The following is a 27,287-nucleotide window of genomic DNA, read 5'->3' as shown; positions in this document are numbered from 1 at the left end:
TAGCTTCAGTTAGGGACGTCCCTCAGATAGGACGTTAAATGTAGGTCCCATGTCTGAGGGAGCCACACTCCACGCACGTTAAAGAACCCACCGCACTTATCGAAAAGAGTAGGGTGAGTGGTTCAAACCTTACAGTCTGGTCTCAGGTTTGACATCTTGAAGAGGTTATTTTTATAGTCACCTGTTATGTCAATCCTTCCACAAATGTGGTAAATCTTCATAAAACAAAAAAATAAAGTCAGAGCATGTAAATTTTGTGGTTGACATCCTCCACAGACTTCAAATCCAATGCGACAGGGTAAAAAAATCAAGGCGGGCCAAAAAAACAAAATTCCTATATACATTGTCACATCCTAAACCTTCCTAAACAAAAAATGGTACTTATATTGTGCTATGTTTACTGCCAACTATTACAACATCATTCTATTGTCAATGAAAAAAAAGTTTTCAATTATTGCACATTAAAATAATGGTTTTGATTCAGTGGGAACATCACATATAAAAGAAATGAAATGCATCACTGCATCAAAGTAAAAGACAAAAACAATAAATCAGAGCCTTGTCTTGTCTCCTCTTTTAATATTTATCTGCCATCCACCTTCCGGCATGGCAACAGACATCTTTGCCCATTTTCAGCATGTTGACCACTGTCAGAGTGCAACAAAATTTCTTTTCCAAAACCATGCAAAAATTAATGTGTTCAAAATTCAGTGTTTGAATATTAACCCAGCCTTTTGTGTTGACTTAATGGCTCCTATCGTATCATTTAGAGCTATAATAGGATGCCTAGACCTGTTTTTATTTCTTTCGCCCTGTTGCTTCATATTTTTTCTGAAAAAATTCGAGAACCAACATTACAACAAATTAAATTGGTGTGGACTTACATGTACAGTAACATTTTAGATCTAAGCATTAATGTAACAGGCATCACAGTTCCCATAGGCCTACAGATCAGTATCATATTCTAAGACATAATGTTGGCAGGAAGACAACTTGCAAGCTTTATTTAGTTCACAGTTCCTATAGGCTATTGGCATACAGATCAGTATCATAATTTTAGTCATAATGTTGACAGGAAGACAACTTGCAAGCTTTGTTATTTAGTTCACAGTTCCTATTAAGGCATACAGATCAGTATCATAATGTTGTTGGCAGGAAGACAAGTTGAAAGCTTAAGTGTTGTTCAGCCTCAGTCTTTCATATGCATGAACTTGTGATGGGTGATCATTAGGCAAGGACGTAAGCTGTTAAAAAAGTTCCTTCTTATCTCAGAATGGCTCCCATTACAAGTTGAAGAAAACTTCAATGAATAGTGGTTGAACTTTAGTCACTACCTTATTCTTATATCGAGGACCACAAGACGTTAAACGGATAGTGAGTGTGAGTGATTGAGTGAGGCCACACCAATTTAATTTGTTGGTTCTCGGATTCACCTCTTCATTTTTTACTGATTTGCAAACCAAAAAAATTCTGGTTCTGAATCAACTAAAAAAATGCTCATATTTTGCCCCCAACAGTTGAAGAAATTCCTTTTAAAATCCTAGATGTTACAGTTTTTGCATCTATCTATCAATGCAGTGGTTTAATTAAAAGTCCAATATTCATCGTTTAAATTTTAACCTTTTGTGTTGGCTTCATGGCTCCTATCATTTGGGGCTATAAAAGGATGCCTAGACCTGGGTTTTTTTCACCCTATATTATTTCTGAAAAATCCGAGAACCAACAAATTAAATTGGTGTGGCCTTAGTTCTATGGACTTAAAGTGCAATGACCCCAAAAGATCTTGAAGTATAGCTACCATCAGTGTAGTTGACAAGACTATTAGTTTGATCTGCATAGAGATGAGGACAGATCCTACGTAATCTGTTCTGTGTAAGGCCACAGCAAGTAATTTTTATGGATGACATCAGCGCGCGCATTATTTTTCTCATGATTTTGGAAGAAAAAACAAGAAATTTTGTTGCCTTCTGACAGTGGTCAATATGCCGAAAATGGGAAAAGATGTATGTTGCCATGCTGGAAAGTGGAAGGCAGATAACTATAAAGAGAGGAGACAAGAAAAGTCTCTGATATTTTGTTTCTTACTTTGATGCATGCAGTGATATGTTATGCTGGCTGTGTATATGTGATGTTCCACTGAACCAAAACCATTTGTACAATGATTGAGTCAAAATTTCAAATTGTAGGAACCTTTTTTTTTCGGCCCGCCTTGTTTTTTTTTCGCCCGCTCGCATTAGATTTGGAGTCTGTGGAGGATGTCATCCATAAAATTTACTTGCTGTGGCCTCAGTGTAAAAGGAACGCAATTAGGAAAGGTGAAAATGTGTGCCTTTGTTGCTGAGATCTTGGCAGACTTTCCCATTTTCCCACTCAGACAGGGTAATTGGAAAGTGTTTACCCCGTCTCCTATCTATTTTCTTGATCCGAGGTGCGAAAGGAAGCAATTTTTAAGTTCGTTTGGATGATGCTCGACTGTGTTGTGGCTAGATTGACCCGAATTAGGTAATTTATTGAGATAATTTGTGGAGTGTTGGGGAGTAGCGATTGCAATTTGGTGCATTTTGTGTTTAAGGGGATACCTGGCTGACTTAGGGCAACAAGATTACTAGACTGAGTTCTGGCATTGGTACCTGATATGCAGGCTATATGCAGCATTAGGAAAAGAACAAAGAACGGTATTCTTCAGAGAGAGACAGAGAGGGAGACAGAGAGAGACACAGAGAGAGAGAGAGAGAAACAGAGACAGATAGAGAGAGAAACAGAGACAGATAGACAGATTGACACAGAGACAGACAGAGAGTTGGATATCATGAATGATATACATGTACATCGTGTACTTGTATGAAATTTCAAAATAACTTTATTATGTGGCATTGTGCTCTCTGTTAAGGCATTTCTGAATCAGTTCTCACAGAAACATTATCAATCCACTGAATGATAACACTGCAAAATAGTCAGCTAACACGATTTTCCTTAATTCTGAAGAAACTGCTGTATGCAAATGCCTCAGTGTCTTGATATAGGGAAATAATAATGTTGTGCTACTTTTAAAACAATTTTATTGTCAATTCAGCAAATAGGCTGTGACTGATATCATCCCAAATAAACCATTTAGGACTCAAAATACTGGGTCCATATGCACATTAGTGCAGTCAAGTTGGAGCTGTGTCTATATTTTTCCGATGTCTACCTGCACCTAACCTGTACTGGTACTGTACTGTACTCAGTTTATATACTAAAATTAATGTACTATACTGGTGCAGGTGGATTTTTATTTGCTGCATTCACTGTTACTACCTAGTACAATGTATGACCTATAAAAGAGATAATGGCAATGGTTTCTGAACAATTTTAAGTATGATCCATACTTCTTCAAGTCTGAGTGGTGCAGGTAACATTTGTCTGGTAGGGTAATTTTCAATGATACCTGCACCTGCACCAGTGCATGTATGCCATTTATCATTCATCAGGGCTCAAAATACTGGGTGCATGTGCACCTTAATGCACCCAAACTTGGAGCTGTGCATCCAATTTTTTTCTATGGATTAACCAGAGCACCCAAATGTTTTTGTAGGTTTACGTATAAGTCAAGATGTTAAATTTAGAGTAGTACTAGTATTCAGCATATTCTTAACATCTAAGTGTCAGAAAAGTAGTAAAATCATTCTTGTAGTATTTTTCTTTAGCAACAAATTAGTTTTCACTGACATTCTACTTATCTTATCTTATATGTTGCACCCACAGAAAATTTTGTGCACCAAATTTTTCAGGTTGGGTGCACCAGTGCACCTATTCCCAAAAATGAATTTCCAGCCCTGTACATCCTCAGTGCACCTGATGATCAGACAGTAGCCTATGTTAATTAGCTGACAGGCCTCCCGGTGGGCTGCTGACTCCTGCTGGTGTGGTGCATCTGACTGACACTTCCACGCAGCTGCACCAGGGACTGCAGGCCGGTCTGGAGCCGGGCTAGTGAGGCGGTCAGGTCATCCAGTGTCCTGTCCTGTAGCAATGCAGCATGCATAAAATTATGCAAGACTTAATGTAAAGACCTCAGGCTAGTGCACTGTTCTAGCCAGCGTCCATCATTCCAATTTGATCAATCCGTCATCTTTTATGAACAAAAATCAATTCATCTCAAGATATGAAATAGCCTGATTACCATCCTCAATGGGTTGGCTTCTGGGTTTTCCGGCTGGCCAGAGGTTGTTTGGCACCCAATAAGGGGTTCATACTTCACATAGTTGTAAACAGACCTGTCCTTGGTACTGAACACTTGACATAGCTGTAAACAGGCATGTCCTTGGTACTGAACACCTCACATAGTTGTAAACAGACCTGTCCTTGGTACTGAACACTTGACATAGCTGTAAACAGATATGTCCTTGGTACTGAACACCTCACATAGTTGTAAACAGACCTGTCCTTGGTACTGAACACTTGACATAGCTGTAAACAGACATGTCCTTGGCACTGAACACCTCACATAGTTGTAAACAGACCTGTCCTTGGTACTGAACACTTGACATAGCTGTAAACAGACATGTCCTTGGTACTGAACACCTCACATAGTTGTAAACAGACCTGTCCTTGATACTGAACACCTCACATAGTTGTAAACAGACCTATCCTTGGTACTGAACACTTGACATAGCTGTAAACAGACATGTCCTTGGTACTGAACACCTCACATAGTTGTAAACATACCTGTCCTTGGTACTGAACACTTCACATATCTATAAACAGACATGTCCTTGGTACTGAACACATCAACCAGGGTTTCTTATTTCTTCCCTCCGAACTCTACAGAGCAGCAGAAATTAGAAACCCTGGCTGAACTCCTTATTGGGTGCCAAACAACCTCTGGCCAGCCGGAAAAAACAAAGAAGCCAACCCATTGAGGATGGTAACCAGGCTAGATATGGGAAGAAATGTCATCAAACTATAAGCTACTACATGTAGCAAGATATGCCCCTCAAATTTTGAGGAATACAGGCTGCATCAAATTCCAACAAGTTATATTAAAACATATCAGGAAGGGAGTAGCATATGTCAACACAACTTTCTCCCAGAAGTCATGATGTCCCTCCCACCTTTCCCATGTTGACTTTCCATTCTGTCAGAAGTAATAAAGATACCAGTGAAGTGGAAACTGTGTGGTGAAAGGGGAAAGCAGCCAGATGATCCATTACTTCCGTCATGTGTGAGAACTATAGGAGCTATGAGACTATCATAAAGTTCACTGTACAATTGAGAACCTTTTCCTACAGGCCACAGCAAGAAAATTTTATGGATCTGTATCTGTATCGGTATAGCCGGTATAACCGCCCTTCGGCGTAACACACCAGCTTCGCCGGCACGCGCTGCGGCGGCAGCTAGCTATATCACCGAACACTTAATCTTTGCACATTTGATTGCAGGAGTTGTCTAAAGCTTTCTAGTGATGATGCCCCTACTGTGCTTGGTGGCAACGAGTTCCAGTCTACGACTGATGACATCCTCTGCAGACTCCAAAATTATGTAATGCGATAGGGTGAAAAAAAACAAGGGCCATCATAAAGTTCACTGTACAGTTGAGAACCTTCTCAGGAATCCTTATAGGCCACAGCAAGTAAATTTTATGAGTGACATCCTCCGCAGACTCCAAATCTTATGCGATAGGGTGGGAAAAAACAAGGTGGGCCAAAAAAAAGAAGATTCCTACATTTTCAAATTTTGACATCATAAACCAAGAAATATCACCTACATTGTGCTAAGTTTACTGCCAACTATTACAACATCCATTTGTCACTGAGAAATGAAAGTTTTCAATCATTGGTTTTGATTCAGTGGGAACATCACGTACAAAAGGAATGAAATGCATCACTGCATTATTTAGTAAAAGCCAAAACAGTAAATGGGATGGGACTAGGTATAGGTATAGGTAAAACAGTAAATGAATCAGAGTCTTGTCTCTTTTCTTCATATTTATCTGTCATCCACGTTCCGGCATGGCAACAGACATCTTTGCCTATTTTCTGAAATTGTTGACCACTGTCAGAAGGCAACAAAATTTCTTGATATTTTTTTTCCAAAATCAGGCAAAAATTAATGCATGCGCTGATGTCATCCATAAAAATTACTTGCTGTGGCCTTATTACGGATGACATTTCCATCGATCCATGCTTTATACGAATGAGCTTCACCTTACACTCTTGAGTACAAAAGCTTGAATAATTTTCGACCCACTGGCTTTTAATTGTGATTGACTCTAAACGAAACAGCTATTGATGTGAGCAGTGTGTCTTCTGCCAGACATATTATCGGGAAATGCCAAAGCTTGTTAGACTGGGACAGAATTAATAGGCTCCCCTAATACGTCCAAAGCAAGATCAATATCCCACATTAGAGACTAGTCCGGAAATTAGCTGATACAGGAAAAACTTGGCAGTGCATTTTGGTGAGAACAAGGCTCTAGAGTCAAAGTTGAGCACCTTCGTTGGCAGAGTCTGCTTCTATTCCTGACTCCATTATAAGGCCACACCAATTAAATTTGTTGGTTCTCGGATTTTTTCAGAAAAATATGAAGCGACAGGGCGAAAAAAATAAAAACAGGTCTAGGCATCCTATTGTAGCCCAAATGCTATGATAGGAGCCATTAAGTTAACACAAAAGGCTTGGTTACTAGTAATATTCAAACAATGAATTTTGAACTTTTAATGAAACCTCTGCATTGATAGATGGAAAAACTGTAACAACTATTAAGGAAGAAAAGGACTTTTCTCAATTGTTGGGGGCAAAATATGAGTCATTCAGAACCAGAATCCTTTTTTTTTTTAAATCAGATAACATGCAAATCAGAAAAAAATTAAGAGGTGACTCCGAGAACCAACAAATTAAATTGGTGTGGCCTTATGTGCTATCATGTTTTCATTTACACAGTTCTCTCTCTTCATTCTCTGTTTGAAAACTTGCTGTTAAATTTCAGCTTCCTACCTTCCTTCGTTACATTTATCTCCATGGAAAATAATTTCATTTCTTTTATTAGAAAACTTCATTAAAAAATTCTGTATGAACAGCACCCTGGAAAGGAACACTGTCTGTGAGCTTGGTGTCAACAGAAACCAAATGTATATTTTTACAGCAGACATCAAAATAAATGTCTTAATCACCTAAATAGATAATTAGTTAAAAATAAAAATATGTGCATCATCACGGGAATGCCTGCTGACGACGCATAAAAAAACATGCCGATTAAACAAAGGGAACCGTGTGTTTGAGCTGCAAAAAACCAACTGACCACAATACTCCTGCAGGGGGGATACCTCCTTCACGAAGTAATAAATTTAGAAGGAAAAGGCATCTTTGCCTTTGCTGGCTTAGTAGTTCAATGCCCCATATGGCAGGCAATACCTTACACAACTTACTACATTTAATTTGAAAACATACGAGTCACCGGATGAAGTTTCTGACTCAGCTTTTTTGCTACACACAAAAGAACTAGGAGATTTTAGGCATCTTTGCCTTTGTTGGCTTGATACTTCAATGCCTCCCATATGGCTGGCCGTACCTTACACAACTTACTACATTTAAAAACATACCAGTCACTGGATAAAGCTTCTGAGTCATAACGTACTTGGCAAAAATCCCAGAAAGAGGTAGGAAAGTCAATGAACAAATTATGTTGAAGTAAATGCAATATGGCTGGCCCCCAATGTGGTCTTATTATTGAGCCTTTATCATATAACACTGGAGCTCCCTATGGAGGATAAACCACTGACACATGGAGAGACTGTCTGAAATGGCAATTACTTTTTACCTCCATGAAAAATGGAGGTATTGTTTTTGGCGCGTCTCTGTGTGTGTGTATGTGTGTGTGTTTGTTTCCGCACATTTGTAGTCAGCATAACTTCAGAACGCCTTTATGGATTGTGATGATATTTGGTATGCTGGTAGGTCTAAGGAAGCCAAAGGTCAAGGTCAAATATGGGCCTCCTGGTGGCTGACCTCGGTACTGCAGCAGAACTTCCGGGAAAACAGATGTGCGGGGTGGCAGGGAAAACAGATGTGCGGGGTGAAGGCAGCGCCTGCCCGGTTTTGATTAATGAGGTTCTCCCATGGGAAAAGTCTACATTGACCATATCCAGGCCAAAGGTGCTATAACTGTGTGTTTGAAACCAAAAACCTGTGTTATTTCGTTCTGTACTGCAGTGTACTGTGTAAAAACATTTAGAAAAACTTAATACATATTTCATGGAGGTATGAAATCTCCCAATTCTTGTTGAACATTTTCAGGAACCAAAGACATGCCTGCATCAACACTCACTAGGGTACAGGGTTCCACTGAGCTTCTGTGGCAGCAGATGTCAAGTGTAAAGTTTGGAACCGTACCAGCACAGCACTCCTGGCAACTTCAAACCAATTCCTGAAAGATATTTAGGCCTAGGAAAAGAAATGTTGTGTTTCCTGTTTCAGTCCTGAAAAAATTAGGGTCGGTAGGTTAAGGGATTATCTTTTTCTTTGTGTTTTTTTTGTGTTTCCTGTTTAAGTCCTGAAAAAATTAGGGTCGGTACATTGTACGTAGGGATATCTTTTTTTTTTCCTTCTTTTCTTTTATTAGACTTTGGCGATTTCTAGTAATCCAACTTACACAATACAGTTTAACAAAGTTTAACTTGCATGAGGACACTTGATAATATTTTCGATGTCTGACTGTTGGAAAACTGATTGTACAATGTTTCATCACTCAGGTGTCAGATTATGGAGCTAGAAAAGGTTGATCGCAGTGAAAAATTTATGTCCCTTGCAGGAGTCTACACAAAAAAAGTCTCTAGGTTCGGCAGGTTTTTCTAGGATCGGTTGGGAAACAGGAAACACAACTTTTTTTTCCTACCTAGGCCTAATACTGGCCTGCTGTGGCCATGCATATGGTTGGCTAAGGCCACACCAATTTAATTTCTTGGTTAACGGATTCGCCGCTTCATTTTTTTCTGATTTGCAAATAAAAATAAAAATTTAGAATCAACTGCAAACTACTCATATTTTGCCCTGGACAGTTGAAAACAGTCCTTTTCATCCTAGTTGTTACAGTTATTCCATCTTTTAATGCAATGGTATCATTAAAAGTTCAAAATTCACTGTTTAAATTTTGAACGAGCATGGTGTGTTGACTTCATGGCTCCTATCGTACCATTTTGGGCCATAATAGGATGCCTATAGGCCTGTTTTTATTTTTTATTTTTTTTCGCCCGCCCGCTCCATTATTTTTCTAGAAAAATCCGTTAACCAAGAAATTAAATTGGTGTGGCCTAAGGTTAATTTGGAACTAGTATGTATGGGCCAGCCTGCATGTGGAATCTGACAGGACATTTTGCTGCCAAGACCTTTCACCATCACACGTTTGAAGCCAAATTTCTGTTGTTAGGGTTTGAGGGTTGAGGTTAGGGTAAGAATTAGGGTTAGGATTGAGGTTATGGTTAGGGTTAGGGCTGGGAATAGGCACAATTCCTTGACTGAAAAATGTTCTGACATCAAAACATCTAGAAAGCTCAGGCATCTATTTGGCAGGACACAGTATGCTCAACATGCAGTGTAGATTTTAAAAAATTTCACTCATGCATGTAACAACGTGGAAGCTTTTTACGTCAAACAGCAGCTTTTACTCCAAGAAAATTATGATTTATCAATCTCATTTCAGTTCTCCCTGTGACCCAGAAACGTGCTGATGTTACAATAAATTGCGTCAAATAACATTTAATGATAACAATCTATCAGACCCCTCTCTGTAACACAATTGTGGGACACGGTTCATAAAGGCTACTCGATCATAAAACACATCATTGACACCTGCTGACAGGGGGTCAAACTGTTGTACCGTATTCTGGTTGATAATTAATGATGTCTGCCAACCTGCACATTTGTCTTTGTCACAGGGGAATGAAAAAGCTGACAATCTTTAGGGTTAGAAATTTGATAACTTAAAGTTTTTATTATATAATAAATATTCTTATAGTTTTGAAATCGTGACACAAAGGTCCTTTCTGTATCTATCGATAGTATGTTCAGATTTTAGAATACTAGGATGTGAAAAATTCAACATGGGATGAACAAAAACTACTACTAGTAGTACTAGTATGGTGACCTAGCAAAATGCATGTAAAGAGAGCCTCCTTTAAATTCTAAAGCCTATAGGAAAAAAATGTTGTGTTTCCTGTTTCCTGACCGACCCTAAAAAAAAATGCCCACCCCAGTCTTTTTTTTCTGGACCCCTGCAAGGGACATAAATTTTTCAAGCTGATCCTGAACCTGAACCTTTCCTACATGTAGCTCCATGATCTGACACCTGAGTGATGAAACGTTGTACGATCAGTTTTCTAAAAAGAAAAATCAGCTTTTTAGAAAAAGAAAATAGAAGTGTCTTAATGCAAGTTTTATTTTGTTAAACTGTCTTGTATAAGTTGAATCACTTAAAGATTGCCAAGAATAAAAAAAGGAAGTAAAAAAGATAATCCCTACTTATTGACCCTAATTTTTTTTTCAGAACTGAAACAGGAAACACAACAAGACAGTCATGTTTAAAGTTAAAACTTTTGGTCCAACACAAAAATTCTTTCACTTAGGAAACACAAGAGTTTTTTTTTTTCTCTAGGCCTTAAGTTTTAGTTCCAAGTGACCCTCTGAGAGTTTGTACTTACCATGTGTCCATTGTCCATGGAGAATGTGCTGGCCCAGTGGATGTTGTCTAGGTTAGTCTGGAGATCAGACAGGATAGGAGCCAGCATGGGGAACACCTCTGATACACATCGCTGGTACTGGGCTGGGGGTAGCATGGAAAAGATTTTATTGTGTAAAGAGACTCTTTTTACATAACCAAGTCTTTTATTCAGCTGGCGTTTTCTGTAACTGTTAAATAACTGCCCACGTTTGGTAACGAAATTGTGGATGCATTTCCCTGTGGTCCAGTTGCGCATGTGGGTAGATGATTGTGTAAATGTTGTACATTTTCAGTGCATCTGTGGCGGCGACACCTGTGCTGCAGTGCAATGTGAACCAGTCAGAATTGCCCTGAGGAAAGTGACAGACAGGACCAGTATTCCTTGCTACATATTTCAAATGGTAGCACAAGAAAGTTATAATCTAATGATTATATTAATATTATCGTGAATGGCCAGAGTTTTACTTCAATGCATTTATTTGACACACCAATTGTACTAGTATTAGTAGCATGATGTATGACAAAGCACATATCTACAATGTCATGTACCTGCAATGTGTAGATATTCTCCTACAAATGGTTTCTGTAGTCTGGACTTCAGATGACTCTTGTGCTGCATAACAGCCTGCAGATGCTGACTCAGCTCATTCAGCTGTTTTATTCTGTTCTCTGCAAGTCATAAAATAAAGTGTATTAAAGATAGAATCAAAGCTCATCTGTGTTGGTGAATTATTCCTGTGTACCAGTTCGCTGGACCGGTTCCGGACTTGCAAAAATGTTTAGGTTCAGGTAAAAAAAAACCTGAAAGTCAAGAACTGATTACCTAAAAATCCATGCCACATACTCCATTTCTTTCCAAACCACAAAAAAAACTTCCAAATCTTTGCTGCAAAATGAAGAAAACATTGCCATCGGGCATCGTCAAGTATCGGCCTCCATGTTATGTGGCCACAATTTTGCCCATAGTAGTCAACATTGCAAGGTTGCCCACATGCAATTTTATATATGCCATGGGTTTAGGTCACTCTGGACTTTTGAGTCAAGAAACTGAACCAAAAGCTCTGGACTTGAATCCGGACATGAACCTAAATGTGGGTTTAGGTACTCAAACACATTCATACGTATTACTAATTAAATCATCATATAGTAACAGGAGTCTAAATCCCTCCTGCTATAAAATTGCAACATTATGCAACCCAACACTAGTTACCATGGTGATAGACTGTCTGGCCCGGGTCATTGACCCAGCACTATACTTCACATTAATCCCACCACACAAACAACGTCGTAACTCGTTAATTGAACACAAATTCAATTTTCTTCTTTTCTCAGATAACTCGATCATTGACTCCTGATACCGGTAATGTCCTCGTAACTCTCTGAATCACCAGACATTTTATAGGTCTGATTCAGTAAGGCCACACCGCCTTGATTTTATGGATGACATCCACGCGCGCATTGATTTTCGCCTGTTCTAAAAAAAATATATATATATATATATATATATATACATACTAGTATGACGTCCTCCGAGGCTCTGGCCTGGCTCTAGGCCTGGGTAGTCCATGGTACATGTACATTGTAGTTAGCGACAATACGGAGCCAGTGGTAACAATGGAGGATGGCCGGCACCCAGGCTACCAAAGTTCGGCGACTCAAGAACTCAGTACAAACGTACAGTGCCGATTCATAAATTCCGCAAAAAGCCAGCACGTGCCGGCTTGTCGTATACATCGCTATGTACTGCCGCAAATTCAGGATATTTACAGCTTTGTATTCCTGTGGTTTTTTTAGTAGCATTTTTATTTTTAGCCAGAATTTTTTTTTATTTGCCGGCGCGCACTAGTTTGGGGGTCTTCAGAGGATGTCATCCATAAAATCAAGTCGGCGTGGCCTAAGAGAATAAAATCACATCAGAAAAGCATCAAGTGCACTAAAACAGGACACTGCGGATCAGAATACAGACATGTTGGTGGCGGGGTGGCGGCAAATGTTTAACAGCCCGTAAGGCCATACCAATTTAATTTCTTGGTTAACGGATTTTTCTAGAAAAATAATGCAGCGGACGGGCGAAAAAAAAAAAACAGGCCTTGCCATCCTATTTTGGCCCAAAATGGTACGATAAGAGCCATGAAGTCAACATACCAGGCTGGTTCAAATTTTAAACAATGAATTTTGAACTTTCAATGATACCACTGCATTAATTGAAAGATGGACTAACTGTAACAACTAGGAAGAAAAGGACTGTTTTCAACTGTTCAGGACAAAATATGAGCATTTCACAGTTGATTCTGATTTTTTTTTTTTTGCAAATCTTAAAAAAAATGAAGTGGGCGAATCCGTTAACCAAGAAATTAAATTAGTGTGGCCTAAACAGGACACTGCGCATCAGAATACAGACACCGTGGTGGCAGCAAAATGTTTAACAGCCCATAAGAAGAGTTATAGCTCAGAATATTGCAGCCTGATACCTTTAGCCTTGAGATGAGATTAAACTGTCAGTAAGAAGATAACTTTTCCTGATTTATTGTAGAGCATGATATGATCAGTGATATGACAATTAAGACTCATCTTTCCATGAGGCCATACCAATTTAATTTCTTGGTTAACGGATTCGCCCGCTTCATTTTTTTCTGATTTGCAAATAAAAATAAAAATTCAGAATCAACTGCAAAATGATCATATTTTGCCCTGAACAGTTGAAAACAACTTCCTTTTCATCCTAGTTGTTACAGTTATTCCATCTTTCAATGCAATGGTATCGTTAAAAGTTCAAAATTCATTGTTTAAATTTTGAACCAGCCTGGTGTGTTGACTTCATGGCTCCTATCGTATCATTTTGGGTCATAATAGGATGCCTAGGCCTGTTTTTATTTTTATTTTTTTTCGCCCGCCCGCTCCATTATTTTTCTAGAAAAATCTGTTAACCAAGGAATTAAATTGGTGTGGCCTGATGGAAAAATTCTTCCCTGATTTTTTAATCTTGTATATAGGTAAAATATATTAGACACTGGTCACTGGCAATGACACTGAAAATATATCAATAAACCTTAAGCCTGATATTAATGTATACTATATATTTTTTCAACTAATCTTCAACTTGTTGCTGTATGTGTACAAATTAGAAAGTTTCACATAGTTCAAAAGAGCACAATTACATAAATACCATGATGGTGCATGTATTTTATATCTGTCTAAAGACTCTTATAACTTTTATTGTTATATTTAGCAATATACCGGTATGGTATGCACATTTTCTATTCAAAAGTTGTTCGCTGAATTAGACATTCGCATTCCAACTTCAAAGTGGATTTCCAAATTCAAACTCTCTGACATTCAACACAATTTTGGACACACACACATCTAGCTTTGATCAGACAAGTCCTCATCAAAAAGATCAATAAACTAAGTACTGTAGTAACATTTGCATTTTAGCATTAATTCATAATGTCTACCTTTTCATAATCTGCTCTGTTAATTCTTCCTCAAACACATTTATATATAATATGGTGACAGGAGTCTAAATCCCTCCTGCTATAAAATTGCAACATGATGTAACCCATCACTAGTTACCATGGTGATAGACTGCCTGGCCCAGGTCATTAACCCTTTGTGTTTGGAGAAGAAGAGGAGGAAACTGAGCAAAAACAATATGTTTTCCTTCAGTAAACATAACTGTGCCTGTAATTTATAGGGATCATTCTCAAGATCAAAATTTTTCATGTAGGAATTACTACATGGAAAATTCTGATCTTGAGAAATGATCCCTGACCTCGAACCTACAATGGGGGTCGTAACATTGTATTTGACAGTCATACAACCTGGCGTCACATTGACTGTATCACGCTCTAATTCCTTTACACAGGGAAGAGGGGACTGGACTGCAATAACACGACATTGATTTTTCTGCTGCATGCAACACCAGGCCTGAAATGTGCTCTAACGATTTTGTATAAAATACCTGTGGCTAAGTTAATGGGATCATTGTGTCCCACATATGCATGGTGAAAATCAAAGAGAGTGGACACTAGACAAGCCTCAAAATTGACTTTTTTTCCTATTGACTATTGTCCCAGCATTGTCCCAAAAATAAATTTCAACTGTTCCGAAGTGAGGATGAACGGTCCCAACCTACTTTTTGGTAAGTATATATGACAACAACTTGAAGTTGAAGTCAACTTTATTCTGCTCCTGTTCTAACTTCCAGGTACACTATAATTGCAGAGTAGACAAGAAATTTAGCCAAAAGCTGGGACGCGTTCTCAATCAACAATGATTACTTTTTCTATTTTCCCAAAAATGTCCCAGAATGTCCCACTCTACATATAGTTGTCCTGGCCTAATTTTTAGCGGTCAGTGGCCATCGGGACACTGTTAATTCCGAGCCCTACTAGAGTGACAGTATTATAGGGAGAAGCACTTGTAAGAAAGTGATGTTGGTACACAATTTTTGTATATGCCCTGCTAGAGTGATAGCATTATACTATAGGGAGAGGCACTTGTAAGAAAGTGATGTTGGTACACAATTTTTGCATACAATGTACGAGATGTTCAACAGTGGGCAGAAAGGACTTCAGCTGTACTTCACCATCTCTCCACCAGGGGGCGTTAGAAAGTAAGAAAGGGTCCGCACATGCAACTTGTATAATTTGAACATGTGAACTTTATAAACAGGTAGTAGAAGGGCTCTTGCATGGGTAATGCTTATTCATTGAATTTTGGCAAAGAACACTTGTGAGTATTTAAACTAATAAATACACACAACATTAGTTATACATTTGCAGTAATAAACCATAACACAAGGTTGAATTTTAACTTGTTTAAACACTAGTTTAATAACCATGTACATGTACACAAGACAAGTCTTGTGTACATATGACATTGAGAAAACAGATAAAATCTATATGTGTTTTATTCACAGAAAGATTACCTAGTGTGCTGAGATCTGTGATGTCATTAGTCTCCTGATCTTGCAGCCTGCACTGGACCTCAACATTGACCTGTATTTGGGAAGGCAGAAAACAGTTAGGCCTAGGAAAAAAATGTTGTGTTTCCTGTTTCAGTCCTGAAAAAATTGAGGTCGGTAGGTTAGCTAAATTTTCTCTTCCTTTTCTTTAATTAGACTTTTGGCAATCTCTAATGATGCAACTAATACAATGCAGTTTATCAAAGTACTCTGAGCTCTTTAATAGACGTACCGGGACGTTTATTTTTTTTCGCCTCAAAATCCACCCGGTACATTCTTATTTTAGACGGTACGTTTATTTCTTTTTTCAAAATCGGAAAAGTTCCGGGAAAATTCATTCCATTGTCGGCACAAATTCCTGTGAATTGTCGATGAATTGTCAATCTCGCCATGACGCCACAAAGAAAACGTTGTCATTAGTAGAAAATCTGACACCCCGCTGGCGTTTCACAACAAAATTTTCAGATAAACAACTCCGACTATCTTTGTTTCCATCGTGAAAGCTCCGATACAAAAACTCCCGCCGGCCGCCGCGAAGAAACCGCATGGTTGCGGTTTGACGCTAGTTTTCGGCAGCTCGGCGGAAAAATAAACCATCCCCAGAAGAAATGTTACGCATGAAAATAACAACTACAACTTTTTTTCCTCGTTATATGAGTTTTTGAGGCCGTAAAATGTTTAAAATGGTTGAAATTTGCTCGAAAAAACGGCTCGAAAAGCCACGGCGACCTGCTTTTAGAACAACAGTGGTCAAAGGTCAAGATAGCATCCAAATGTATAAGACATGTACTAAGTACATATTACAGTGCTAAAACGATACTTTAAACGCATGAAAAATATTTTTTCGGCTACAACTGAAATAAAAATTCACTTATATTTTAATAAGGATAACTTTCAAACATTACTGAGAAATTTTCCGAATTTATTGGTTTCTTGTGTAATATTGTTGTTTCTATGTATGTGCGGTTGGATGCTGTGATTGTAAAGATCCTTTACATTGGGAGAATCAGATGAGATATTAGAGATTATCACGCTTAGTACCCGAGTGTCTCTCAAAAATTGTTTTTGAGTGGAGTTTATAGACATGATCACATTTTTATTTGTTCAGCTGTGTCAATATGTGATTTGTTTGGGAAATAGGATTTGGTTTAGTTTTTAATATATTAATGTCAGTAAGTACATCTTTGGAATTAACTTGCTCCAAGTTCCAGGTAGTAAATACATGTACATTTTGTATCATGTATTTTTCACTTGTTGAACTTGTGGAAGCACCGTTGGCCCCCGGTTAGGGGTCATCCGGGGAACCTATGCCCAATTTTTTCAAAATTAAGGGTGCTAATAGACCTTTTTTTTAAAAATCTTGAACCTTTCTCCTGCCTTATACATCTGCAATTGTACAGAAAATGTAGAACTGAAGTTGCAGGAAATGACCTCCATTTGTGTTTGGAAAAGACAAAATGCAATAGCTTCCCCCCATGGAGGGGGGGTTTCCAGACCACTCTCCACCCTCTGTCAATAATTGCAAGTGACAAGGTCATACAGACGCACACATATATATACACACCATGAGAACACATTTTTGGAGCATAGACGTTGCTTACATGTCAATTTTTAAATTTTCCGGGGGGTACTTTTATTCCAGGGGGTACTTTTATTAGATTTTGAAGATTTGTCCGGGGGGTACTTCTATTCCAGGGGGTACTTTTATTCGAGAGGTGAGAGTAAAACTTACATAAGTACATTAGTACACCTCCATTTTCAATGCCAATGTTGGAAAAAAACGATTGTACGTTACGTTATCATTCACTCAAGTGTCAGATCATAGAGCTAGAAGTGGCTGAACAGCTAGAAAAATATACGTCCCTTGAAGGGGTTCACTCCAAAAAAAGGCTAGGGTCAGCAGTTTTTTCTACAGGGTCGGTCAGGAAACAGGAAACACATTTTTTTCCTAAGCCTTAGAGATATGCATGTGACACTACAGTCTTGCACTCTCCACTACTACTAGTACAAGTATTTATTCTAGACATTCTTCTCATAAATCTTGAGCCTGAAATTTTGTACCTTTCCAAACTTTGTCTTTCCTGGCAGAACAAAAAATTAGCACAAACACTGCTAGTGTTTACTGTAATGTGGTTGATTTTACATCCATGTTACTGACATGTGGCTTACCTTGTCCAGCTCCTTCCTCTGTGCTGTGATCTGTCTGAGCACCTGGAACAGCTGGAGCGATGGGGACTGTTCACGGGCGTGGTCTGTTGCCATGGCAATGTCACGATCCCTCCTCTTTTGGGAAATATGTAATATCAAGGATTTAAGATTGGATCTATAGATTCTATACTATAATCGTGTCCCTAAAAATGTTAATATTAATGGGCCTGCCAACCCGAGATTGTGTGTAACACACAAATTTATTTATAATTTATTTTGCACAACAATTAAAGTAATTTGTACAAGCATGGCATCTAGCACTGACTTATAGATCTCTCTATATACAATGTAACGTTATATAGTAGTAAGGTACATGCGTAACGTTAGTACGTTCTACAATAAGGTTACAAGAGTAGATAGAAACATGTAGCCCTAGTATACTCTTTGTCAATAACTTAAGGCTAGAACCCTTAAATATACTCTCGAAGCGAGGTTAGGGTTTTGGGTTATTTTTGGCGTGTTTTTAGACTTTATTTAATGGGGTTTCTTTTTTGCACAGGAATTTTTCTTTCACACAAAAAGCCTAAAACACGTTAAAATATCCCAAACCTCTAGAGATCTGATTGGAGAGTACATGTACCTTACTAGTAAATATACAACTACAAGAGTAGGTGGCTAGTAATTTAAAAAAAAAATGTAGCCCTAGTATACGCATGCTAAGTTGTTCCTCGCCCCACAAAATTATAGTAATACAGCGATCTTTGTCGTATAATTTGTCACAAAATTATTTGTCATGTGTATGTACCGAAGTACTGGGATGGTTTACCTTTTTCAGATGCCCCGACAGCTCTGCTTGCTGTATGAGGAGGCCATACGGGCCTTGAGAGCGTTGGTCACTTGCCCAAGGATTCGACACCGTTGAAGTATCCATCTAGAATACTGTGGTAGATTTTAAAAGCTCAAAAAATGACTTCACATCAAAAGTTCACTCTTCCAAACTTCAAATTACCGCCATTTTGACTTCCCATCGTGCAATGCGGATGACCTCTCAAGAAAATATAACGTCGCAGCCCATTGGTTAATGGATAGAATTTTAGCCAATCATCGCTGCTCTTTTGAAAACACTATTTTCAGGTTAAAGGTCACTTTGGGTTTGCAAAACTTTTACTGTGGTGTTCAGTTTAGTTAGTTGTTTGCGGTAAAAAAAATACAGGAAAGATGACAAGACGGCTGGTAGCATGTCTGCTGAACATTTCGGAGGGTAGGAGTAAGGAGACACTGGAGGCTATCGCCATGTCTGCACTGAGGGTGAATGACAGGGCAGACCCAGATAGTGGTAGGACAACAAAGTTTCAGCCACAAGTTTACTACTTCTAGTTCTACTACTAGTTACATTGTGAAACATGCATTTACTAATGTCATGTGCAAGTTACATTTGTACATGCATCTTCTAGCTTGAATCATGGAGTTAAAAAGACTCTTGTCTAGCTCCGTGCTTGAGTCAACGCCAATAGCCAACTTGGAAGTACACAAAATGCTTTAGACTGCTTTAAAAATTTACTTTTTGTATAGCCTATAAAAACCTATAAATTAGTATAATATGATATAATATAGGTTTGAAAAAAATGATATAGGTTTGAATAAAAATGATTCTGTTTCACTCTATTGTTGCACTCCAAGAATGCATTGCAATAATGCAAACAATAAATTTAGAATACACACACACACAAACACACACACTCACTCACACACACACACAGACACACACACTCACACACACTCAGACATACTAGTACACACACACACACACAAACAAACACACACACAGAGCACACACACACCGTGACACACACACACACACACACACTCACACACTAGCATGCCTGTCCTTGGTGCTGAACACTATCCACACTCACTCACACACACACGCACAGACACACACACACGTACACACACATACACACACACACACACACACACACACAGTACTCATACACACATACACACACACACGGTGACCAACAACAACAACATTCCTTATTATATGTATTATGTATAAAGCGTTACAAGTGGCAAAAATATTTCAGGCTGCAGAGCTTCAGTGCTGAACATTTTCTCTGACCATGAGTACAACAGATCCTCCATGACCATCACAGCCACAGTAGAGCACATTGGTGAGGCTGTGGTCCACGCCTGTACATCTGCCTACCAACTTGTAAGTAATATTAAACCACACTAGTGCTGTGTACCGGTTTACTGGACTTGGATCCGGACTTCTAGGAATGTTTAGGTTCAAGTCCAAAAAACCAAAAAGTCAAGAACCAAGTCCGGACTTATTACCCTGACCATTCACATACCCCATTTCTTTCCACACCTACTAAAACCTTCCAGAGATTGCAAAATCGTCAAGTGTCAGCCTCCATTGTTATGGGGCCAAAGTTTCACCAAGACAACATTGCAAGGTTGCCAACAACATGCAATTTTGTATATGCCATGGGTTTAGGTCCGGACTTAAGTTATAACCTAAACCTCTGGACTTGAATCCGGACCTGAACCTAAATGCGGGTTTAGGTATGCAGCACTAAGCCACACCAAGTAAATTTTATGGATGACGTCCTCTGGAGACCCTAAATCTAATGCCAGAGTGCAAAAAAAAGAATGGCCAAAAAAAGCAAGCATGTCTAGATTTGAAATGTACTATGGGATGACAAATGTTCTGGCACAACTTGAATGAGAGAACACAGTGTAACAACCAACAAGTCTTCTATTCGTCATGAAAACAGCAATAAACTCAGTTGAACAGCAGTTGTCATCCTGTTCTGTTTCTTTCCTTTAATCACGTCTTCCCTTATCCCACTGTCCTGACTCTTTGGTCATATTTAGTAGTTACCATTACAAGAAGCAAATTCGAAATTTCTGTTTTCTCAGGCCAAATCAATGTATTCGCAGACATCATCCATAAAAATTACTTAGTATGGCCTTACATGTGTATGCTATTTGTTACTTTTAGTCTCCACCAGACTCCAATAATAATATTGGTTGCTAGAAAAATGGTAGAAATTAGGCAATAAAATAATATACCAGAGGAGCACTATCCATGGATTGCAATTCTATGGATGATAAACTCGATCTGCAATATTATTGAGTCTTCTTGTGACAGTGTATTTGTCCAATTTCTACTTTTTTCACATTATCTATTACTAAAAGTAGGCCAGGTAGAGACAAGTAAGTATAGACTGTATAATAGACATCACTCTTTAGTTATACCCAAAATTTTACAGTCACCAATACTAGATGTATCTTAGGCCACACCAATTTAATTTGTTGTTTCTTGGATTTTTTTTAGGAAAAAATATGAAGCGACAGGGCGAAATGAAAATAATAAAAAAACAGGCTAAGGCACCCCATGATAGCCGGAAATATTACAATATGAGTCATGAAGTGAACATACCAGCTGCAGGCTGGTTTATAATTAAACAATACATTTTGAACTTTCTTCAATCATTGGGGCCAAAATATGTCTTTCATTGAGCATTTTGCACTTAATTTAGAACAAAAAAAATTTTTTTTTTTTTGCAAATCAGAAAAAAATGAACAGGGCGATCCGAGAAGCAACAAATTAAATTGGCGTGGCCATATGATGTTAAAAATTATGATAAGCTTTATGGATGGTGTACATTGTTGTTCTTGCTCACACAGATAGACATGAGTAGACATGAGGGAGGCCATCCCAGACTAGGGTCAGTAGACCTGGTGCCCTTCCACCCTCTGTCTCCAGGGGTCACACTGCAGGAGTGTGGGGACATTGCAATAGGTGTGTATACAATGTTTTACATTGTTATTAGATTATTGACTTTACCTTCGTAGGAGAAAATATATTGTTTTTGGTCAGTTTCTTCTTCTTTTCCAGACAAATTAAGTCATTGACCTGGACCAAATGTCTGTCACCATGGCAACTAGTACTGTAGCGGTGTTGGGTTACATTTTGTAGCAATGAAAAATAATAAGAATAATAAAAATAAATAATAACTAGAAAGGCCAATATTTGCTTTGGAGCAAATACAGCGATGGGTTCACCACATTTTACGACATGGCAGGGAAAGAATGAGAAACACAAGGGAAAACAATGATTTACATTGATATAACTATAATATGAAGTAAAATACAACTAAAACAACAGTTGGATAGCTATTCCCTACTTTATTGGTTAGGATTTTTAATTGCATAATGCAAACTGTTGATTTTCAAAATAAAAAAAAAACGTCCATGCCCCGCATTCCAATGCTGGAGCAGGAAAGCTTGAAATACCTACCAAAACACTTGAATACAGACATACTGTCAGTATGGAAATGCTCTGTGCAGGTGTTAATCAAGTTAAATCCCATCAGCCAATCAGCAAGAAATGCTCTGTGCAGGTGGAAATGCTCTGTGCAGGTGTTGATCAAGTTAAATCCCAACAGCCAATCAGCAAGAAGAATAGAGGAAAGCTGCATGCCTATTGGTTGATGCCCTGCATTCCATTGTGATGACTCATGCCCAAACGTGGTAAACAAGGCACACTAACACAGTAATATATTTGCTATAACACAGCCAAAAAACTCAAATAAAACCATTCTAAAAGCCTGTATCACAATAATTTAAAAAAACGCCTTGGGGTATTTGCCCACTGTACCTCCATACCAAATTTCAGGACCTTAGGCCCTAAAATGAAGAAGCTGAATCCATTTAAAAAATGGCAGGAGAAGGAGAAGGAGAAGAAACATCAGAAAAAGCAATATGGGTTCACCACCACTTCGTGGTGTGGTGAACCCATAAAAATAATAAAAAATATCCAACTCAAAACTAGAAAGGTAACATTTGCACATGACTTTACCTTCGTAGGAGGAAATATATTGTTTTTGGTCAGTTTCTTCTTCTTCTCCAGACAAATAAAGTCAATGACCTGGACCCTGGCCAGATGTCTGTCACCATGGCATCTAGTACTGTAGCGGTGTTTGGTTGCATTTTGTAGCAGGACAGAGTTAGAGGGGCTGCTCACCATGTGAATGTGTTTGAGTAAGAATAAACAAAGCAGTAGTTTGTTGGGATAGACCAGGTGAAGGTAAACAGCATGCATTTGCTTTGCAGATGTTCCTTTTCTAGTTTATTATCATATTCTAATGATGTAATATGCCAATCAACCAAAGTGCATGTTGCAACAGTATTGTCCTCAGTGCATAGCTCACCTCAATGCAAAGAGAGAATTTGGTTATTGACTATTAATTATAGGCAGTTCAAAGATATTGCTTTGTACACAGACTGGTAAACACATGCATACAGAAACTTTCATCCACAAGGGTTTGCTTTCTCTTATTCAGCCAAAGTTTTCATGTCTTTATTTCCTTATCTAGATGTGGCTCACAAGTTGGCCTCTACCGTCAAGGGCAGTGCATCCTTTCTCTTCGGCCATGCTGACCGGCCGTTGTGCCGACCACTTGCCCAGCGCAGGAGAGAAGTGGGCTGGTTTTCGACCGGTTGTCCCTTTGAGGAACTCTCACAAGACATAGGAGAAAAACCATCAAGCCGGTATGGCATAACAGGTCAGTGACCTATCATAAAAGTTCATCTGTGTTGGTGGTAAAACTTTTAATAAAAAAAAATCCAACACAAAACTATAAAGGTAACATTTGCAAAGCAAATGCATAATGTTTACCTTCAGTTGGCATATGGTCTGCTCTGTTAATTCTTACTCAAAAACATTTATATATATGGTGACTGGAGTCTAAATCCCTCCTGCTATATAATTGCAACATTATGTAACCCAACTATATCATGTTTTTCAAAATTAGAATACTCAAAATCAAGAATTGTTCCCATTCATGAAAAAACTTTAGAATCATTATATACTTAAGGAATTTTTATATCTTATGTAATGTAATACATACTATTATCCTTTTTTAGTTGCTCATTTATGCAGATCCATTTTCAGCTGTAACCTTTAACTGTAATTGTGCTGCATACCTAAACCGAATTTTAGGTTCAGGTCCGGATTCAAGTCCAGAGGTATAGGTTCAGTTCCGGACTTGTAAGTCCGGCCCTAAGCCCATGGCATATACAAAATTGCACGTTGGCAACCTTGCAATGTTGTTTGGGTGAAACTGTGGCCACATAACATGGAGGCCGGTACTTGACGATGCCCGATGGCAATGTTTTCTTCATTTTGCAGCAAAGATTTTACAATCTACGGAAGGTTTTAGGTGGTTTGGAAAGAAGAGGGGTATGTGAAATGGTCTTTTATGGTAATAAGTCCGGACTCGGTTCTTGACTTTTAGGTTTTTTGGACTTGAACCTAAACATTCTTACAAGTCCGAATCCAAGTCCAGTGAACCGGTATGCATCACTAATTGTAATAATGTGCGTGGGTTTGTGTGGCATAGCTCAGGTGAAAATGAGTATTGTACTGTCCCGTGTTTGGTGGCGGCATAAATATAACGGTTGAAAAAAACATGAGTGTGCCGTCACCACGTTTAATGTGATTAGATGTTGGAATAAAAAGATAATAATAGTAATGTCTCATATCTTTTTTTTTCATTCCCTGGCAGCTATTGGAGCCATGCCTTACATGATGGTGATAAATGTCACCATTGACACTCAGGACTTGAAGTTTGGGCAGCAAATTGTCAAGTCCATCAGGGGTCGAACACCTGGGGGCCTTCCTGGTGTCCAGGCTATGGCATTTACTCATCAGGGACAAGTGGAGATAGCCTGTAACATCATGAGTATTCCTCATGAAGAACAAAGTAGTACTTCATCTAGAATTCCCGGAACTGAAGAAAGGGAGAACTTGTACAGGTACATTGTAATTACTTTTTTTTATTAAAGATTCAAAGATTCATTCAAACTTCATTATCATTTGTAAGTGCAGCGCCACGGCCTTCCTGTTTTACTGATTGTTTCCGTGGCCCTGCTTCAGCCGGCAGATAGAGAAGGAAGTTATAACTCAGACAATATCAGACTGGCCTACCTTGTGGATGCTGTTTTAATCAGTAGGGTTAGTGGTGATACAAACGAAGCCGCCTCATCAAGATTCTGCTACACTGTCCTGTCTAATTGTTCCCTCTGAAAGTCCTGAATGTGCAATGATCTTGAATATGTCCTTGATTGTATCCCGTGTGCTTTCGTTCCCTAATCCAACTGCTCCCACATATCCACTGGTACCGATGTTGAGGTCCGAGATGTAGGCCAAAGATGTTTTCTTGTCGGAATGTCCGAATGTCCGAAATTGTCAGGTAAAAAACTGGTTTGTCCTCTATCCGCTGACTGCCTTCAGTCCTCTTGAGTGTTCCTTATGCACTGCCTCTTCTTGTGCCCTGTGCACTGTGTTTCTGCTTGTGCCTTGTGCACTCACAGCCTCTATCTTTCCTCTCTCTGCTTGTGCCTTGTGCACTCGCAGCCTTTTCCTCTCTGTCTCTCTGTCTCTCAGCCGGACGGGGCTCCCCTCCCTGGAGTTCAGGGGGGTAGGGATTTTGGCGGGAATCTAATCTATCACATATGTACTAAGCTAGAGGCGGCAAATTCGAAATTGGAAGTTGGCATTTACATCATTCACAATACAAAAAGAACCCATACTAGATATATAATCGTACATAATGATACATAAGAAACATATTGATTTTTAATGTGAAAGGAGTTATCTAGACGGTGATAATTGTGAAAATTGCTATTTTTCATTGTGTTCTATTTCCATAGTTTTGTTTATAATCTGTTTCTAAAAACTGTAAAGTTTGGTTTGAGATTTTTGATGAAGCATATATGGATGACATACGTGCGCGCATTGATTTTCGCCTGTTCTCAAAAACAAAAAAGAGCACGTCCTCCGAGGCTCTGGCCTGGCTCTAAGCTTGGGTAGTCCATGGTAGTTAGTAACAATAGGAAGCCTGTGGTAACTCTGGAGGATGGCACCCAGGCTACCGAAGCTCCACGACTGAAAAAGTCAGTCCATGTCATACGTACAGTGCTGATTCATAAATTCCGCAAAAAGCCAGCATGTGCCGGCTTGTCGTATATGTCGCTATGTTGTGCCGCAAATTGACAATACCAGTTTTGTATACCTGTGGTTTAGTAACATTTTTATTTTTGGTCAGAATTTTTTTTTATTTGCCCGCGCGCACTAGTTTGGGGGTCTTCAGACAATATCATCCATAAAATTAAGTGGTTGTGGCCTTATATATATACTGTACTTAGCAATAAGAATGCAATGTGCTAGTGTACTAACTTAATGGTGTGGATTTTCAATTATACTGTATACAATCATCATTTCGTCTAGGATCAGGACCTGTTTTATCTTGTACAGGTATGGTGAGGGGGTATACACCCCTCCCTCTGTTGTGGAGAGACGTATACAGGAGCTAGCTGCTGAAGAAGGGGTGAGGACTGTTGGGACTACTGTGGTGGGCTTCACACCACATGGAGCATGTCAGCTGGCTGAACAGGCACTCAGTACAGGCCAGGCCATGCATTGGAAGACAAGAACACAGGTCACTATGTGATCAGCATTGGAACATGTTTCAGAGGTAGAGATACTGATAATAATGTAAAGGCAATTTAAACTAGAGAAATAACATTTGCAAAGCAAGTGCATAATGTTTACCTTCAGACATGGTCTGCCCTGTTAATTTTTACTCAAACACATTCACATACATTGTACTACAAGTATATGGTGACAGGAGTAGAGCAGACCATGAAATTGCAACATTATGTAACTCAAGTTACACCAGTCACCATGGTGACAGACGTCAACAAATCATGTCATTGGTCAGGTTAGTGTTTGGAACAGAAGAGGAGGAGGAAGAAACTGAATAAAAACAATATGTTTTCCTTCGGTAAACATAATAAAGTATCGAGTTAGAGATGCCAGTAATAAATTAATAGTATAAAGGTAATTTAAACAATGATATTCATTAGGCCACACCAAGTAAATTTATGGATGACGTCCTCTGGAGACCCTAAATCTAATTCGAGAGTGCAAAAAAAAACAAGAATGGCAGAAAAAAACAAGATTTGAAATATACTACAAGTATTAAAGGGACAACAAATGTTAACAACCAACAAGTCTTTTATTCATCATAAAAACAGCAATAAATCTCATGAAGACAGCAATAAATCAGTGGAACAGCAGTTGTCGTCCTGTCCTGTTTGTTGTGCTCATTTACACATATTGCGTTAAAGGTTTTACATTAAATTTACATGCTATCTTAACTATTTGCGGTACTGTTGTGACTCTCTGGTCATAGGTATAGGAAGTGGAATTTCTTCAGGCCAAAATCAATGCGCGCGCGTACATCCATAAAAATTACTTGGTGTGGCCTTAGAATAACAAACTGGTTATGTCAATTACGATGATGTAAACATACTATCATGAAAGTTCATCTGTGTTGGTAGTTAAAATTTTTGGTCCAACACAAAAAATTCATTTTGTTTCACTTGACATTGTAAGGATTT

The 27,287-nt window shown here is 38.6% G+C and overlaps 2 protein-coding genes across 3 annotated transcripts; one reads left to right on the top strand and one right to left on the bottom strand.

The window, feature by feature from the left end:
• Positions 1 to 3,733: 3,733 nt before the first annotated feature.
• LOC109483902 (AUGMIN subunit 2-like) lies at positions 3,734 to 18,787 on the bottom strand. Its single transcript, XM_019787042.1, has 6 exons — positions 18,634 to 18,787; positions 17,829 to 17,942; positions 15,624 to 15,693; positions 11,243 to 11,362; positions 10,674 to 10,795; positions 3,734 to 4,003 (listed from the first exon to the last, which is right to left on the bottom strand). Exons 1-6 carry the CDS (start codon positions 18,736 to 18,738, stop codon positions 3,863 to 3,865), a joined length of 672 nt encoding a protein of 223 aa, XP_019642601.1. The 5' UTR covers positions 18,739 to 18,787; the 3' UTR covers positions 3,734 to 3,862.
• A 172-nt stretch (positions 18,788 to 18,959) lies between these two features.
• LOC109483963 (glutamate formimidoyltransferase-like) lies at positions 18,960 to 26,481 on the top strand. Of its 2 annotated transcripts, none has more exons than XM_019787115.1 (6): positions 18,960 to 19,143; positions 19,895 to 20,022; positions 21,507 to 21,621; positions 23,198 to 23,386; positions 24,389 to 24,630; positions 26,135 to 26,481. In XM_019787115.1, exons 1-6 carry the CDS (start codon positions 19,026 to 19,028, stop codon positions 26,333 to 26,335), a joined length of 993 nt encoding a protein of 330 aa, XP_019642674.1. In that variant the 5' UTR covers positions 18,960 to 19,025; the 3' UTR covers positions 26,336 to 26,481. The 2 variants fall into 2 exon arrangements, with proteins under 2 accessions (XP_019642674.1, XP_019642673.1); XM_019787114.1 differs by having other exon boundaries at positions 24,389 to 24,638; positions 26,140 to 26,481.
• Positions 26,482 to 27,287: the final 806 nt, after the last annotated feature.

The sequence above is a fragment of the Branchiostoma belcheri genome, unplaced genomic scaffold (genome assembly GCF_001625305.1).
Source record: "Branchiostoma belcheri isolate BF01 breed outbred unplaced genomic scaffold, Haploidv18h27 scaffold67, whole genome shotgun sequence".
NCBI lineage: Eukaryota > Metazoa > Chordata > Leptocardii > Amphioxiformes > Branchiostomatidae > Branchiostoma > Branchiostoma belcheri.
The sequence above is the reverse complement of the archived record's forward strand: the minus strand, read 5'-3'. Positions and strand labels throughout refer to the sequence as shown.

Excerpts from the sequence above, each read along its gene's own strand:
- LOC109483902 (XM_019787042.1), bottom strand. The coding sequence starts at position 18,738 with ATGGATACTTCAACGGTGTCGAATCCTTGGGCAAGTGACCAACGCTCT. Across the intron at positions 11,363-15,623 it reads CACAGATCTCAGCACACTAG|AGAACAGAATAAAACAGCTG; the intron begins GTAATCTTTCTG and ends TATGACTTGCAG. Across the intron at positions 4,004-10,673 it reads CCATGGACAATGGACACATG|GACAGGACACTGGATGACCT; the intron begins GTAAGTACAAAC and ends GCATTGCTACAG.
- LOC109483963 (XM_019787114.1), top strand. The coding sequence starts at position 19,026 with ATGACAAGACGGCTGGTAGCATGTCTGCTGAACATTTCGGAGGGTAGG. Across the intron at positions 21,622-23,197 it reads GTGTGGGGACATTGCAATAG|ATGTGGCTCACAAGTTGGCC; the intron begins GTGTGTATACAA and ends TTCCTTATCTAG. Across the intron at positions 24,639-26,139 it reads GAAAGGGAGAACTTGTACAG|GTATGGTGAGGGGGTATACA; the intron begins GTACATTGTAAT and ends TATCTTGTACAG.